Source organism: Adiantum capillus-veneris, chromosome 15, assembly GCF_014529385.1.
Source record: "Adiantum capillus-veneris isolate H3 chromosome 15, ASM1452938v2, whole genome shotgun sequence".
Classification (NCBI taxonomy): Eukaryota; Viridiplantae; Streptophyta; class Polypodiopsida; order Polypodiales; family Pteridaceae; genus Adiantum; species Adiantum capillus-veneris.
Window position 1 is genome coordinate 16,498,149 of NC_140945.1, and position 18,557 is coordinate 16,516,705.

Sequence of the window (18,557 nt, forward strand, 5' to 3'; positions counted from 1 at the left end):
CGTCCAACACAAGACCCCAAGCAAGTCTTGTCACAAATCGACACCTCAATTTTAGAGGGGATCTATGGTTGAAAATCGATGTCACTTGTTGGCGAAGATCACAACCGTTGATCCGAAATGTGAACTTGATGTAAACTAGGTGTAAACTTGGACAAATGTGAACTCGTTGTGAACGTGCATGTAAACTCAATGTGAACTCTGCAAGCTATGTGTATTGTATTATGGTGGTGTGAACTCGTTGTAAACTCGATGTGAAGTAAGAGCGCGGCGGAACTAATATGATGCCACCAGTTTCCTTGCTTAACAAAATGCGTGCACAAGCGTAGTGGTAAGGCATTGGCCACGTAACGAGGAGGTCGTGAGGTCAGATCCCACCCAGCCCATAGATCCCCTGAAACTCCAAATGGATCGAACAGCCCACAATCCACAATGACCTGGGACCATAGATCGCTTCCAAAAAAGGAGGTGTCAAATAGTGCCAAGGTCTGTTAATTTGAAGGATAATTAAATTATTCCCCTATAGTGAGGTTGGAGTTTAATGTCATCACTTATTTAGAGTGGTATCAGTTTCTGGCCATGGAGTTCATCTGCGCAGCGTAAGGCTGTTCTATGATCATGTGCATGCTTGAAAGACAGAATGTGTTATCCTGTCTCGGAGCAAGTGGAAAAGCCAATGGACATGTTCAAAGTGGCCTTGGCAGACCCTCTGCCCACTGCGGTAGATCCTTTGTTTATTGAAAGCTTATCATGCAGCCAGGAGACGCGCAATCCTGGTTGGAATCCTTCTGGAAAGCTCAAAACCTGTCTCACTTTGCCTTCTTTCGGTCCTCGTGTGGATGTGGCCAGAACACCCACAATTCATCTCTCAGAAGCAGGACATGAGCTTCCACCTGTGGAGCATCTCATAGGCAATCTACAGAAATGCAGAGATTCTCAGCATTTGCCCTCTGCGATGCATGAGCTTGTTGTTGTCTCCAACTTCGGTCTGGAAGGAGTCATGGCTCTTGGGAATTACCTTGTGGTCACATTCATGGAGTGTGGAAGCATTGGCAATGCACAACAGGTTTTTGACAGGATGCCTCTGCAGAATGAGTTTATCTGCACTTCTCTCATGCATAGGTACATAGAATTGCAGCAGTGGCACCAGGCACTTTCCCTCTTTGACAAAGTTCGTGCAGACTTCGAAAGCTTCAGTCCACCCCTTCTTGTGGTTCTTTTGAAGGCTTGCGCACATCTGAAATGGGTCAAGAGAGGCCAAGAATTACATGCAGAGGTTGCCATGGAGGAGCTTGAAAGGGATTTGAAAATCGGCACAGCTTTGGTAGACATGTATGCAAAATGTGGAGCGGTCGCAGAAGCACAAGATGTGTTTGAGAACCTATTGGATCGTGATGTGGTTCTGTGGACCGCACTGATTGGAGGGTATGTTGAGCATGGGTTTTGTGAGGAGGCACTAGGCTGTCTGGATCACATGCAAAAGGACGGTGTGCCAGTCAATGCGGTCACTTATGTGTGTAGCTTGAAAGCTTGTGGTGGCTTAGGAGATGTGGCAAGGGGCCTGAAACTACATGCTGAGCTTTCCAGGGATGGATTTGAAGGAAACGTACATGTTTGCAGTACGCTGGTTGACATGTATTCAGGGTTTGGCTTGCTTGTAGAAGCGCGCAGAGTGTTGGATAAATTACCAGTGAGAAATATAGTTTCTTGGAATGCCCTTGTCACTGGTTATGTGGAGCATGGATTAATAGACAAAGCCCTTGAATGTCTAGAGCACATGCAGGCGGAGGGGGTTTCTCCTAATGCTATCACTCTTGTGTGCAGCTTGAAAGCTTGTTGCAGCTTAGGAGCTTTTGAGAAAGGGCAAGAGATACATGCCAATGTCAATAAAATGGGTTATGACAAGGATATCTACTTAGGAAGCATACTTGTTGATTTGTATGCTACATGCGGTTTTCTGAAAGAAGCTCAAGATGTCTTTAATCAGCTACCATATCGTGACGTTGTAGCGTGGACAGCTCTTACTAGATGCTATATTGGGCAGGGGCTTTTTGAAGAGGCCTTCAGCTGTTTAGAGCGGATGCAAAGGGAAGGCATTCCTCCAAATGCGTTTACTTATGTATGCAGCTTGAAGGCATGTAGCAGCCAAGGATCAATAGAAAAGGGTAGGGAATTGCACTCTCAAATAGCTGAGGAAGGGTTTGAAAAGGATACTTTTATAGGTAATACCTTAGTGGACATGTATGCCAAGTGCGGTTGGATTAAAGAAGCAGTAGAAGTGTTTGATGAGCTACTCTTTAAGAGTGTGGTCTCTTGGAATGCTGTCATCACTGCTTACACAGAGTATGGATTCTTTGAGGAGGCACTACTTTGCTTGGGACAGATGGAATCACAGCTGATGTCTCCAGATGCTGTTACATACATTTGCTGCCTAAAAGCTTGTGCTAGTGTTGGAGCAATGGATAAGGGCCGGGAACTACACATGAAAATCATAAAAGAGGGCTTTGAAAAAGATCCATACTTGAGCAGCTCTCTCATAGACATGGACGCTCGTGAACTAGGCCTTCTCCGAGTTCATAGTGTTGCTTCCCAGGAGTCTGTGGTATTGGCTTTGGCCAATGCTGTTATTGATATGTATGGAAGGTGTGGGAGCATGATTGATTCGCAAAAAGTGTTTGATGAAACATCTGTAAAAGATATTTACACATGGACTGCGTTGGTGAGCGGATTCTCTAGAAAAGGGGAGTACAAGCTTGTTTTTAGTTTCTTTGAAAGGATGGAGAGACAGGCCATTAAGCCTGATGGAGTCATCTTTCTCAGCCTTCTAAATGTTTGCAGTCATGTTGGCCTCATGGATAAAGGCCACATGTATTTTGACATGATGAAAGCATATGGCATCAATAGGACTATTGAGCACCACAACTGCATGATTGACCTATATGGTCGGGCGGGCATCCTTGAGCGGGCTCTGTTAGTGCTTGATCGGATGCCTTTCGAGCCAGATTTTATATCATGGAGCACAATGCTGTGCGCTTGTCGTAGGTGGGGCCAGATGGAGCTCGGAAGACAGGCCTTTGGATGTGCCATGAAGGTGAGGGAAGGTAATGCTGCCTGGTTCATTGCAATGTCCAATATGTATGCAGCTTCTCAGATGTCTGAAGAGTGAATAAGTGGGAATTTCTTGACTGAATGAGTTTTGAAGGTTGCTCTCGCGGCAATTTGTGGCAATATCAATGCTGAGGCCCATATTTTGTCGATGCCAACATGATAAATGTTTGGAGAGGAAATTGGGGATCCTTGAGAGGTGCACTTATGAAACAATGGAAAGCTGGTGTAAAGCTTCAAGCCTACTGTTTGTCCTGTTTGGAATGATCAATGTGCAAAAAGGCCTGAAGGAGAGTATGCACAACACATTGGGATCTTTCCATTGACGACCATCGTAATGCGCATTGGGATCTTGCCACTAATGACCATCGTAGTATTACTGTATTTTCGTTAATTTGGACATGTATGTCCTCTTTGTCGAGAGCGAAATGCAGTGACAAGGTCTTCAGTTTATCGGGAAATGAACAGTGAGGTTATTCTGACTCTCGAGCAAATAAGCATGTCCGAAGCCCATGGATTTGACCAGCGAGCTTGTAACATAGGCAAAGCTCAAAAGAGAAAGCTATGTATAAGTTTCCTCATGCACTTCTAGCGGTATGGATGCCAAGGAGGAATCAGGATGCATGTGCTGGTATGGGTTCAAGATGCAAAGCAGCTTACTAGGAAATACAGAACATCCTTTCTTATACAGACTTCTGCTGTTGTAGTCTGTAGAGTCGACATCTCAAGGATATTACGCTGCCAAAGCCGGTTTTTGATCGTGTTCCGAAGGTGGGCTAAGCTTGGACTAGTGTTTATCTTCATGTCAGCACTCTGTGTCCAATAGCAACCGCCATCCTACCAGCATGTGGAGAGTATCATGCATAGCCAGTGGCTATAATTGCCCAAAAGAGATGAGCATGGTCGATTCAGGAGCCAAAACAAGGACTACTGAAAAGCGGAGTCCACCTAATCTATACAGGAAAACACCTCTTTTCATTTCAGAAGATATGAACAGGTATGAGATCTCTCGGATGTTCTGGATTTGTGAGGTCTCTTAAAATTGAACAGGAAATAAAGACTCTGTCAGAGTTGTATTTTAATGTCACAACAGCTGATATAAGCTATATGTCTTGTGGATTGCTTAGCAGTTATGTTGGGGATGGCAGAAAGTTGCAAGCCTGCTCCTCTCTCTCTCTCTCTCTCTCTCTCTCTCTCTCTCTCTCTCTCTCTCTCTCTCTCTCTCTCTCTGTGTGTGTCAGTAGTGGGGCATGTACGCACTCCAGAGGGTCTATCCACACCGGTTTACTCCACTGTTGGGGTCAAGCAGGGCTGCCCGCTCTCTCCTACTCTATTTGGTATGTATGTAGATGAGGTTTCTGACTACATTGAGAGAGGTGGTGATAGAGGTGCACAGCTGGCGGGGACATGGATTCCACTACTGTTATATGCTGATGATATTGTTTTGATCTCTGACTCTCCGGAGGGGATGCAACGTCACCTGGATGCTTTGCATAGGTTTGCCCAAGAAAGTGGTTTGTCCGTCAACCTTGGCAAAACCAAGGTCATGGTATTTAATACCACCCCACAGTGGATCAGGAGGTCAGTGTCCGCTTTCACATACGGACAGGAGAAGGTGGAGTATACAGATGCTTACACTTACCTTGGAGTGGTTTTCAGTGGGCCAACATTTTCATTGAGGAGGGCAGCAGAGACTCGATTGACCAAAGCCCATGCAGCATTGGGTAAATTGGAATGGATGTGTTCACAGGTCCAGTTTCAGGAGCCTCGGATGAAGCTCTGGCTTTTTGACACTTTGGTGGCTTCTGTATTGCTCTATGGAGCTGAGATTTGGGGACCTTCACTGGACCATCACGGGAAGACAGGCCGAAGTGATGGATGGGGGGACATGGAGAAGCCTCTGGTCTCCATGATCTCGCGGCTCATTAGGGCCAAGACTTCAGTGCCACGTGCTATTATACGAGCATAGCTAGCTGCCTTCCCACTGGTGGTTGAGGCGCTCACAAGATCGGTCTCCTTCATACACCGCATGTGGGAACTCCCCAGAGACAGATATGCACGCCTTGCACTTGAGTCCTCTCGACAGTTAGCCGTGCAGGGAGATACAACATGCTGGTATGGGGAGATGACGTCATGGTTTCAGGCGCATGGGTTCAGCATAGACAGATTGCCTCTTTTCCAGTACTCACTGGATGCGCCCTCTCTGACTCTTACACAGTCCGAGATCACCAGGCTCATTCGCCAGGTCTTGACCCAGCTAGACACCAAGAGGACATGGATACAGCCAGTACAGGAGCTAGGCACGAAGATGGCTTTCTACAGAGAGCATCTCCTCCAGCTTACGGAGGATGGTTTTGTGACGAGGCCCAGATACATGGACACTCACCTGTCTCATGGGGTGCGATGTGCTATTGGCCAGATATGCACATCTTCACACCAGCTACGGATCGAGACTGGGAGATACAGCGGAGTACCAGCAGAGGCCAGGACATGCCCCCTGTGTGACATCGAGCCTGAGACAGAGTTGCACTACACATGCCAATGCCCCGTCTACTACGAGATACGAGGCCGCTTCCATTGCTTGTTCAGAGAGGGCTTTGGACCATTCTCTAGAGTCATGCGGTACGAGGATCAGAGATGCCTGTGTTTGTTTTTGCTCGAGCTGCGCAGACACAGAGAGAGTCTGATGAGAGGAAAGATTAGCCAGTCTCAGAGACAGATCACAGACTTCTTTAGAGCTGCCACTGGACACCCGGAGGAGTTACTACCATAGCAGAGCTCGTCGCTTTACACCAGAGGCATACTGATCGAACGAGCGACTGAGCTGGGGAGTTACTACCATAGCAGAGCTCGTCGCTTTACACCAGAGGCATATTGATCGAACGAGCGACTGAGCTGGGGAGATCCAGACACCCACGACTGCGGAGGACTACACAACATCGACAGAGGCTGCATCAGAGGATCCAGGTCACTTTGGCTCGACATGCACAACGCCCGGTCAGACTACTAACCATGGAGGAGTTTAATGAGATCCGCCAGCAACCGATGCTGGATCTCCTATGATCTACCTATCCCAGCTAGCTGGTTTAGCTACTTAGTCCACACCCAGCAGTCTAGGATTCCATAATATTTTATTTTGTCATTTTGTCATCTTGTTACTCTGACTTTGTATCAGATCCACCACAATGTAACTTTCTGGTCTCATAGGTCACTTTGGCCTTTTGAAGACGTTAATATAACATTTCATTTTATTTCATTTCATTTCTCTCGTGTATGCGTGCTGCTGCTCGCGTAACCTATTGTCTGTTCTGTCCTACGTCCACTGGACTGTCGCGCTGCTGTCGTGCTGCATGCCTTTCACGTTGCCGTTCAGGCCCTGCTGCTGCACACTGCTGCTGCAGCTACTCGTGCTACTTCAGGCCGCTCCTGTGCTGCTGCTCACGCCACTCCCATGTTGCTGCTGCTGTCCGCCTGCTGCGCCACCCCCAACCCTCTCGCCCAGCCAGTCTCGCCCCCGAACACATCGCCCCCCCCCCCCCCCGTCAGGTACAAGTCTGACGGTCCATCTGCAATAAGGATTTCGAAATCACTCTGCATGGAAATTTTCAAAAATTTTCAAATTGTCAGAGTCTGCAGGTAGAAACTCAGAAATACAGAAAATTCAAGAAAATCCAAAATTTCAGATTGGAGATCTTTTTGCAGAAAATGTATGCTTGATGCGGGAGAAAATGTATGCATAGTGTGGAAACATATGTGCGAATAGTGGCTCTCGTTTTCCCGGCGGCGATTAAGCACGAGGAAGCAGAATGATAAGACCGACCCCTTAGAGGATGCCATTCAAAAATGTAAAGAGGAAATGACAGAGACCATTACCAAGATGAACCGCAACCTATTGGGCAAAATAAATATGCTCGAAGGACGTGTGTTGATCCAAGAAAGCAAGATAAATGCACTGGAAGATCGTGTGACGGCTCTGGAGGAAGAGGTTGCGTCACTCAAGAAGGATCTGGCCAAAGCACGATCAAGAAACACACTGGAAGAGGGCGAATTGCAACCCTCAGTAATCGAAGAAATCAACACGATCAAGGAGCAAGTACGGGCCATCAAAGAGGGAGAAGAGAAACACAAGGAGATTACGACTTCTTGGGTAGATGTTATTACAAAGACTCAACAGAAGGCGGACGAAGCCGAGAAATGGATCGAGGTTGCCAAGAAAGGACAAATAATGTCCACCTCCACACCCACTATTTTTAATTTGACACTAGAGGAGGAGCAAAGAAGACGTGTGCGCGCTCTACATGTGAGAATTTGCGGCCTTAAAGACAAAGATAATGTGGACGAAGAGGTAAAAGAACTCATGGCTTTGATGGGGATTCATGAGCCGATGCACACAAGAGCTTGGAGAGTGGGCAACAAGAAAAATGGAAGCAATGGGAAACCTCGAAGAAAGGCACTCATCCTTCGTTTTTACTCCATGGAAGCAAAGGTCTTTTTGAAGAAAAGGCAAACTCTTAAAGAGACGGGGATCTTTCTCGGGGATGATCTTACCCTCTCGCAGATCGCTCATATGCAGGAGGTAATGCCGGACATTAGAGCGCCGAGGGAAAAAGGCAAGATTGCCTTTTACCGAGATAGAAGAGTGGTAATACTAGAGCGATACTCCACATGACAGTGCGAGACTTATGGGACCACACTCAAAGTTGCCGCCTGGAATTATAATAGATCTATGCGTCTTGATGTGGGTGCTTTTGAGGATAGTTTTACTGGAAGAGACATCATCTTCTACTCTGAGACACATCAGGCCCCTAAGCAATCTATGCCTCACATCAGTGAATACAGATAGGAGACAACTTACAGACAGGAGACGCGATCAGAGCACAGAGGACGGGGCTCAGGGGGAGTGGCAGTGTTATTTAGAGAGGAGTTGCAGCCATTGATACATATAGCCCACAGGGATGAGCAGGCTAGGTATATGTGGGTGAGACTCAGAGCAGAGACAGATAGATATCTTTACATTGCTATTTGCTACTTTCCCCCGAGTACGTCAGTCTATGCATCACCAAGAGGACAGTCCCCCTTTTCTATTTTGGATGATGACATATGGGAGTTCTCTAGAGATGGTGACATTATCATTCTGGGGGATTTCAATGCTAGGACTGCCCATCACCGGACAGTATTTTACGATGCTTCAGAGGAGATGCTGAGAGAGCTAGATGTTGTAGAGACGGGCCTGTCCGGACTATCACAGGATGTGGAATATATTGAGTATGGGCGACGCTTGATAGACATGGACACTGCGCATGGACTGGCCATCTTGAATGGCCTACAGAGATTTCCCGCTGCAGGAGGTTTCACATGCTTTCCACACAGACATGGAGCCAGCACAGTGGATTATGTCATGGCACAGCCGAGTCTCGTCTCTAGTATCCTGGAGCTCACAGTTGGGCCCAGACCGGTTGGGGTGGCAGTGGATCATGCTCTTGTGTCGTTGACCATCTTCTTCAAATTCAGTGTAGCACACAGGCCACGGGTAGCAATCCCTATTGGCTACACCTTCACGTGGGAGACGGATTCTGTATATATAGACGGGATCTACAGACGCCTATGCACTGAGGAGCCAAGGCGACCTCTAGAGGAGCTTACTACTATACTGACACAGACATTACATGATGCACCAGCAGAGGCATACCCACACACCCAGCTTGAGCAGAGATGCCGTTCAGGGAGCATGCCTCGTAACAACTGGTATGATGAGGAATGCCACCAGACTAGAGCTAGACTTCAAAGGGAGGTGCTTTTGGGGGACATCACTCACAGACAGTCACAGATTGACTTCCGGCACCTAGTGCAGCGGAAGAAGAGGGCATTTTTGGCTCGACTAGAGCAGGATCTATACCAGCTATTTGTTGGAACGAGGGCTATGGAGGGTGACGTCTGAGATGAGTCATGGCGAGCTTGGAGATGGATGCAGCTGCAAAGAACGAGAGAAAGAGAGAGAGAGAGAGTGAGAGAGAGAGAGTGAGAGAGAGAGAGACTCAGATCGACACAAAAAATAGCGTTGCTATTAGTATTAATCCTTGAGATACATATATAGATTTGGACCTTCCATGCAATTGCCATGCAAAACTGAACTGCAAGTACACTTGTAACTGCATGGCTACAAAAGCCATTTCCCACGGGTTATGACGACTTGGGCTTGAAACCCAACAATCCCCCCCTCAAGCCCGAACTAGACAAAACCTCTCATGATACCTTGAGTTTTTGGTATACTCGTCAACCATGAGTTTTAGGTTTTCTCACAACCAAGGATTTTTGGTTTATCCATAACCTGGTGCTAGGTCAGTAAACCCCCCTTGAACAGATGGGGTGTAGGTCAAATATGAAGCTACCAAAAATATTGGAGTTTTTGGTTCACTGCCAAACCTTGGGTTTATGGTGTACCTAGTAACCTCATGAGAAGTGATAACAACAGGCTGAGAATTGACAAAATGGAAGGTCTTACCATTTATGGATTGCAGTGTCTATATCCCGTACATTTTATTTTGACTAAAAAACAACATGAAAAGAGTTGATCTTTGATGTTATATGTGAATCTGCAAAAGAGCTTGAAATGAAGAATATTGTCGAGCATGATTGGTTCGAGTATCTTTAAACACCTTTTCTGCAATGAATTCATCAAAGCCAATTGCAATGGTTGCTTCAGCTTGAGCTCCATAGATCAGCGGCTTGATTTGAGAAAGATATATAGCACCAAAATGCATTGGGTAATTCTCACACAAAGCATACATCTTGAAGTCCGACACCTCGATGCGCTGGAGCTTTTTATCTACCTCTTGAATGGTTGTGACCTTTGCATGAGCTGTTGGATTGATGTATTTAAGGATCATGTTGTGACAGCTAACAACAACCTCATCCTTACCATTGTTGTCAAGCTTGAAGTCGATCACCAAAATATGCACAATGTATTTTATTGAGGTGATGTGTGTGAAGCGCTTCTTGAATTAGTGAGCCCGCTTCCAAGGGCAGTGTTTTTGAAAGGCTCGAAAATCAGAGTGTACCCAATGGTGGGAATGCCCGTTGGGTAAGGCTTAAAGAGTAAATTGGGTGGCCAATATCTCTAAATAGTGTGAACACAAAAAAAGAAGAAAAAAAAACGAGCTCTATATGCAGCAATGGCGCAGAACGACAGGTCGAAGGACCTTCTGGCTCGCAGCAGGCAGTCGATGCAGAATTTGAAGGCGCTTAAGAAACGAATTCTTACCAGAAAGCCAACGCGACCCTGTTGCTGCAGATTACGGGCAAATAACGTGCATTCGATCTCCTCTTGTCTCTCTGCATAAGCGGTTGTACTCGCGTGCTGACTCGAAGCCAAGATTTGGCGGCCCACCTGGGCTCTGATACCAGTTGTTGGAACGAGGGCTATGGAGGGTGACGTCTGAGATGAGTCATGGCGAGCTTGGAGATGGATGCAGCTGCAAAGAACGAGAGAAAGAGAGAGAGAGCGAGAGAGAGAGAGAGACTCAGATCGACACAAAAAATAACGTTGCTATTAGTATTAAGCCTTGAGATACATATATAGATTTGGACCTTCCATGCAATTGCCATGCAAAACTGAAAGTACACTTGTAACTGCATGGCTACAGAAGCCATTTCCCACGGGTTATGACGACTTGGGCTTGAAACCCAACACTATTCTTGAGTAAGGACTCGCATGAGGCGTGGTGGCTCTTTCATGAGCAGTCTCCCCCCCCCCCGTCCATTACCTCTACAGAGACCTGGGGTCAATACGTGTCATCTTTGTACACAGTACCTGGACAGCCGCCCCTTCCCGACCCCCCCGATCCATGCCCACACACATGTGCTTTTTTCACCGCTGAGGTGGTGAAGAAAGCCATTGACAAGATGAGGAGTGGGAAAGCATATGATCATGATGGCTTAGTGGCTGAGCATTTCATGCATGCCAGAGATCTACTAGGAGAGCTTCTAGTAATGTTTAACCGTGCCATGTGTGAGGGCTTGCCTGATACTTGGAGCCTATCTAAGGTTGTACCTATCTTCAAGTCAGGAGACCCTATGGAGCATGGGAATTATCGCACTATCATGATTGGACACACACTGGCACGGTTGTACGTATCTATTCTCGAGCAGCAGTTGAGTAGATGGGCAGAGAGGGAAGAACGCGTGCAGCTGGGTAGGCAGGGTTCAGGAGAGGCTTTTCTACTCTTGACCACATCTTGACACTCAGGGCCATCATTGAGGAGGGCAGATCTCATGGGAGAAGGATCTATTGTAGCTTTATGGACTTCCGCAAAGCCTTTGACACAGTACCCAGAGCTAAATTGATGCGCAGATTACAGGAGATGGGAGTACCCACAAAGCTCATTTGGGGGATCATGGCATTGTACAAATCAATAGTAGGGCATGTACGCACCTCTGAGGGTCTATCTACACCGGTTCACTCCACTATTGGGGTGAAACAAGTCTGCCCGCTCTCTCCTACTCTATTCGGTATGTATGTGGATGAGGTTGCAGACTACATTGAGAGCGATGGTGATAGGGGTGCTCAGCTGGGAGGGACATGGATTCCACTATTGTTATATGCTGATGATATTGTGTTGACCTCCGACTCTCCGGAGGGGATGCAACGCCACTTGGATGCTCTGCATAGGTTTGCCCACGAAAGTGGTTTGTCTGTCAACCTTGGTAAAACCAAAGTTATGGTGTTTAATACCACCCTACAATGGATCAGGAGGTCGGCACCTACATTCACATATGGCCAAGAGACGATGGAGTATACAGATGCTTACACTTACCTTGGAGTGGTTTTTAGCGAACCTGCATTTTCATTGAGGAGAGTAGCAGAGACCAGATTGACTAGAGCCCATGCAACATTGGGTAGATTGGAGAGGATGTGTTCGTAGGTTCAGTTTCAGGAGCCTCGGACGAAGCTCTGGCTCTTTGACACTCTGGTGGCTTCTGCATTGCTCTATGGAGCTAAGATATGGGGACCTTCATTGAATCATCATGGGAGGTCGGGTCGCACTGATGGATGGGGGAGCATGGAGAAACCTCTGGTCTCTATGATCTCGCGGCTCATTAGAGCCAAGGCTTCAGTACCACGTGCCATTATCCGAGCAGAGCTAGCGGCCCCTCCACTAGTGGTTGAGGCGCTCACCAGATCAGTCTCCTTCATACACCGCATGTGGGAACTTCCTAGAGACAGATATGCCCGCCTTGCACTTGAGTCCTCTCGACAGTTAGCCATGCAGGGAGATACAACATGCTGGTATGGGGAGATGACATCATGGTTTCAGGCACATGGGTTCAGCATAGACAGGTTGCCACCCTTCTAGTACTCACTGGATGCACCATCTCTCACTCTTACACAGTCCGAGATCACCAGGCTCATCCGCCAAGACTTGACTCATCTAGACACCAGGAGGACTTGGATACAGCTAGCACAGGAGGTGAGCGCGAAGATGGCTTTCTACAGAGAGCATCTTCTCCAGCTTACGAAGGATGGTTTTGTGACGAGACCCAGATACATGGACACCCACCTGTCTCATGGGATACGATGTGTTATTGGCCAGATATGCACATCTTCTAACCGGCTGCGGATTGAGACTAGGAGATACAGCTGAGTACCAGCAGAGGCCAGGACATGCCCCTTGTGTGACATGGAGCCTGAGACAGAGTTGCATACACATGCCGCTGCCCCGTCTACTACGAGATACGAGGCCGCTTCCATTGCTTGTTTAGAGAGGGTTTTGGACCACTCTCCATAGTCATGGGATACGAGGATCAAAGATGCTTGGGTTTGTTCTTGCTGGAGCTACGCAGACACAGAGATAGCCTGATGAGTGGAGAGGCTAGCTAGTCTCAGAGACGGATCACAGATTTCTTTAGAGCAGACACTCACTCCCACAGCAGAGCTCACATTCGTCTCACACAAAAGGCACACTGATCGACAGAGCAATTGAGCTGGGAAGATCCAGGCGCCCACGACTGCAGAGGACTACACAGCATCGACAGAGGCTACATCAGAAGATTCGGATCACTCTAGCCAGGCATGCAAGACGCCTGGTCAGACTGCTGACCATGGAGGAGATTGATGAGATCTGCCAGCGACCGATGTTGGACCTCTTGTGATCTAACTATTTAGCTATCCCAGCCAGCGGCTCACTTTGCTTAGTTCACATCGAGCAGCTTAGGATTCCATAGTATTTTTGTTCTGTTATGTTGTTATTTTGTTATTTTGCTACTCTGACTTTGTATCAGATCCACCACATTGTAACTTTCTGGTCTCATAGGTCACTTTGGCCTTTTGAAGACATTAATATAACATTTCATTTCTCTCTCTCTCTCTCTCTCTCTCTCTCTCTCTCTCTCTCTCTCTCTCTCTCTCTCTCTCTCAACTTTAACCGCTTTCTATCATTCCTTTTTGTCAGAAAAGTATTGGCTCCTTATGTGCTTTTTGTGTTTTTATCTCAATCTCAAATCCTCATTGCCATGGCTTTTGTGGCCATTGCAGAGAGAATGGAGCTTCTTTCATCTGCCCTCATCCTGTCCATGAGTACTTGATTTGAAGGTTGACTACCTATAGCTCTCAACCCAATTGCAGAACCAAAGCTGTGTGCTCATGTGGTGTGCATGCTTGACCCTTCAACAAATGCAGGGCCGGGGCTTCTCTCCAAATGCAGTCACTTGTGCTTGTTTTTTGAAGGTAGTATACAAGACGCTGACATGGGTGAAGAAGTTCAGGGTGCAGTTGTCAGGGCTGCCAAAAGATGGCGTTGCTGTTCTTTTGATTGACATGTACATCAGTGTGCTATTTGTTCTTGAATGCACCTCTTGGGCTGCACTAATTGCAGAGTATGCCCAACATGGGGAGAACCTGTAAGGCTTGAAGCTTTGGACTATTTTCACAGTTTTGGAACTAGGGCTTCCACTGCAAATTATTGTATCCTGGACTGTAGACAGCAGTAATTACTAGAGGGACAAGGCTAGAAACCTGTGGGCTTTTTAAAGAGAAAAAAGGCCTATCAGTAAATTGTCACTTGGAGATGTCAGAAGACTTGATTCTGCGCTTTTCTATCATGCTACATTCTTTGAATTTACATGGTTATGGTAGCACTCTGATACGACCATGGCCTCATCCTTATGCAAGTTTCTTGGAGCTTCTACTTTGTGATGGTTGATTTTGATGCCATGGGTTGGGTTGGCCTGGATTGACTTGCAGGGACCTTGGGGAGAAAGCAAGACATTCTCTTAGAAGCTGCAAACATTCTCTTGATGCCCAACATTCATACCAAAATCACATCACCTGAAGTGGCCACATCACTTGAGAGGCTGATTCTTACAAAGGGCAAACAAATTAATGATGAAATTGTGCGTTATGGGCTATTAAAGACAGCAGTATTTGGAGAAGCTTTGATTGCATTATGCCAAAGTGTAACTTTGAAAGCACAAGTTCTGGCCGAAGGGCGTTCCTATCTATGAAGTGTTTTCTTTGCCAGAATTGCACGCTCTTCTGTTGTAACCCAGCGCCGTTGGCAGTCCATCGCCGGCACTCCCAAAGCGCCCCAAAGCCTTGGAGTTTCTGCCTTCTTGCTACCCCATTTTTGCCGCATCAACCACATCAAATTTCAGCCTGCATTAACTTTGGATATGTTGCAATTTCAGCATTGCAAATCTGCATTTTTGCTGCCAACATTCAGCACTTAAATTCTCTTGCAGAAGTCTGCAAATCAGCCCTATCTTCACCGCAGTGGCTGTCTGCGCTGGATTACAAAGGTGATCTGCTCAAATCGGCCTTGGAGGTGCTTCATCTTGATGAGTTATAGTAGCTACATCATCCTCTCAAATCGAGTAGAGTCTTGCATTAATGTGCATTCCATTTACACAATCTAAAGCAAATACCACATTGGTAACACTATGGGGGGCCCTTGAGAGCGTTGGTTGAGACCCCATGGGTGCGTCTCTCTCTCTCTCTCTCTCTCTCTCTCTCTCTCTCTCGGGTGTGTGTGTGTGTGTGAGAGAGATAATAAAAAGAGGAAAATGGTGTGACCTGCCTATAACCCAGGTGTGGTAGATTGGTTATGCCATTTCCCTCCTGAATAACAGGTGTTGAGTTCAACTCTCTTCTTCTTCTTCTTCCACTAACGCAAAGTTGCATTCATTAACATAAGGAAAGAACAAAGAATTGTGAAACAAGTGATTGTAGATTCTACCTACTCTCTCAGTTCTGCCTCATTGGACAATAGTTTTCTCCATAGCATCACATTCAATGGGGGAGCCTAGGCAAGCTCAGAGCAGGAATTTTACAGTAGTTTCCTCCATGAATACACTTAGGGCCGTCAAGGCACTTCTTTCCCTTCCTAAGAGGTTTTACAATGGTAAAGTGGTGCAACTAGACGTGTCACAGCATGCAAATTTGTCTATCTATAAGACTAGGACATGGCTCCTAATCTACTCTACTCTTCTCTCTACTAGTATTCCAAACCGGCCGACCGGCCGGTTTATTCACTTCACCTGGAGAGAGAGAGAGAGAGAGAGAGAGAGAGAGAAGGTGATGACATTTTTGTTTACCAAATATCAATTGCATGTTTTACTTAACATCAAAATTGTGTCTTTCTCCTTGAATAAATCTTTGGAATTACTCCAACATTCAAACTTCTCTGCTTCGTTCCATTCTCCTCAATCAGCGAGAGACATAGACTGATAGAGAGAGAGAGAGAGAGAGAGAGAGAGCAACCATGGATGCAGCTAGGAAAGTCCTGCATGCTAGGTTTTGTCAATTGTGCATCATACTGTTTGGACACCCTATCATTGAGCATTGGGATGCTCACGACACCACGGAAAAAGAACTATATCACATGCACCACTACTACATGGTGTAAACTACCACTTCGATATGATGCGATGTCAAATGATTGGATCTTGATGCAGTACTCCTCAGCGATGAAACATATGAGATCAGAGGTGAAGATATGGTGGAGATATGGTGCAAGATGCAAGATAACCTTGACAGGTTCCAACAACAGAGGAACGTCACACTCCACTGGATCTTCACATCTTGAGAGGGGAGGTTACAAAACTCCACACCACAAGTTTGTGATTTTTCAATCTCATTTGAATCCAATGTATCTACAATTCACAATTAAATGGGCTAACTTGAGCATGTGTGTCGTTGGGCATCCTCCTCCAAGTACGACTTGGTTGCTCTTTTGGAGCTTAGATAGGAGAAGGGAGAGGCTATCAATTAGCAAGCACTACCTTGACAAGGTGAAGTTCTCATAGTTCTTATATTTTTTGTCTTCGTGTACAATTTCTGTTATGCATGTGGGTTTGGTTGTCATTATGGTGTTTTGATTGTAAGTACATCAAAGCCTTGGTTCTATGGTTGTTTGTTTACGACTATTGTTTTCATTCTAGGTATGGTTATAACTACATTGTTATGGTTATACTGCAAAAATTGGCTTATGGCTATGGTCATCATTTGGGTTGTGATGGCTTATGGTTATGGTCATCATTTGGCTTATGTTTGACTTATGGTTATGGCAGGATATTATCTATTTGTCCAAAAAAGACACCGGAGCCACCACTAGCAATACCCCGTTGCATTGACAAACTTTGACACTGCATTAACAAAGTTGTGACATTAGAGGAGGTGTCGATTAATCTTTCTCCTTTGCGAGTATGGACAATGTAGCTTATGGAGTTCATAAATGCAAGATGTGTGATAATTTATGCAAGTTGTTATCATCAACAAATCCAAAGATGTCTAACTTAAAAATGTTGATCCATGGGAAGCAAGGAAGGGCTTCCTTTCAAATGCATAGCCATCCACTTGTAAAGAAAATCCTCAACAACATTTAGTTAAGGGCTACTTAAAAGGCATGGCATGCTTTGCAACATGTCGGGTGACATGTTTGAGGTGCACTTTTGAAGGCACAAAAAGTTCTTGAAGAGCCTTTTTACCTAAAAGCGATTGAGTGGACTGCATGGATTGCAAGATATGCCTAATAAGGGTATGGCCAAGAAGCTCTCGACTCGCTATTTTCAACAAAAATGAAACGAGGGCTTCTCCTTAATACCTATGCATAAATTTTATAGGAATATAGCTTTATGCAAGATGTTGATGTAGGAAAAAAAAATTGTGATAATATTGTTGGTCTAGGGTGGAGACTATTAAAAGAAAAGGTTGTGCCTAAGAATGGTGACCTATAGTGTACTTTTCAAGGTGTGGTGTTGCTTGCAGTGCTCACTTACACCAGCCTAGTAGATGCTTCTTGCTAAAGACCAATGAAGTTGATCGAGCTCTACCATAGTGAATTAGATGGAAAGAAGGGATGTAGCCCAAACGCGCATAATAGACACCAATTTGATACAAACACATTCCTTATATGACAGTGTCACTTAAAAGTTTGGCCATTGGATACCCTGTGTAATGGAATTTGCCTATTCAATTTGAGAATAGCGGAATTTAATGAGAGTACTTTCAAGAAATGATTTTGTGAGCTTAGCGGGTAGACATAATTGAAGATAGCAACATAATCATAGCAATTAGTTAACTTGGCATAGACAATACTTTTGCAAGAGAGAGAGTTTAGAGAACATGACAACAATTGAGGACCGGATTTATGTGGAGCCGGTCCCCCCTCCAATAGGCATTTGTATTATGATTTCTCCCATAAAGAGAGACTTGTTACAATACAGTCTTTGTGTTCCTTGTGACCTAGGTGATGCCATGAAGATGGAAGGCTTCATGCACCACAAACATAACATAAACTTGAAGAAAGCTTTAACTATCCCAAGCCTCAGTCCCAAGACCTCAAACACCTTCGAAGGTGGAGAGAGCTAGCAAGGAATGAGGGTAGGGAAGAGGAAGAAGAAACATTTCGTAGGAGAAAGAATTAGTTCCTCACTTATCATACTCTTGTTGCTAGCATACATAATAGCATAGTAATGAAGAAGAAGGATATGGCAAGCTTAAGCATCGAAGCATGGCTCTTGGTTGGATTTGCACTCCATAGCCAAGAGTGTTGACGTAGGCTCTCCACCTCTACTTGCTTGGAGAGGGAGCTCTTGCACTTTGCATATCACACAATGAGAGTGCTTGTGAGTGTGTGTGGGTGAGTATACCCCCTAGGCACCCCCCTAGCTTGCTTGGGTCGACCCCCCCTTGTAGCTCATGCCTGAAGCTCATTGGACCCCTCCAGGCCTAGCCAATCACAAGCAGGAGCCATTACAAGCAACATTGGTAGCCTTGGGACAAGTGTCCCCCTTTCCCCTTTGAGAGAGAGGACTTGATAAATGCTAAACAATTAGATAATTCATGTAATTTATCATTGGACCCCTTTGAAGCCTAGCCAATAGGCTTCAAGCAACACATGAAGGTAACATGGGTAGGGGCCTGACATGTGTCCTTGCTGCCTCTTCAAGTTGGGCTTCCC

The 18,557-nt window shown here is 45.9% G+C and overlaps 1 protein-coding gene across 1 annotated transcript; it reads left to right on the forward strand.

Moving 5' to 3' along the window:
* The first annotated feature begins 467 nt into the window (after positions 1 to 467).
* On the forward strand, positions 468 to 15,021 carry LOC147440326 (pentatricopeptide repeat-containing protein At4g18520, chloroplastic-like). The gene is made up of 4 exons (XM_086530110.1): positions 468 to 2,827; positions 3,817 to 3,873; positions 3,912 to 4,099; positions 13,634 to 15,021. The coding sequence occupies exons 1-4, from the start codon at positions 638 to 640 to the stop codon at positions 13,686 to 13,688; spliced, it is 2,490 nt and encodes an 829-aa protein (XP_086386236.1). The 5' UTR covers positions 468 to 637; the 3' UTR covers positions 13,689 to 15,021.
* Positions 15,022 to 18,557: the final 3,536 nt, after the last annotated feature.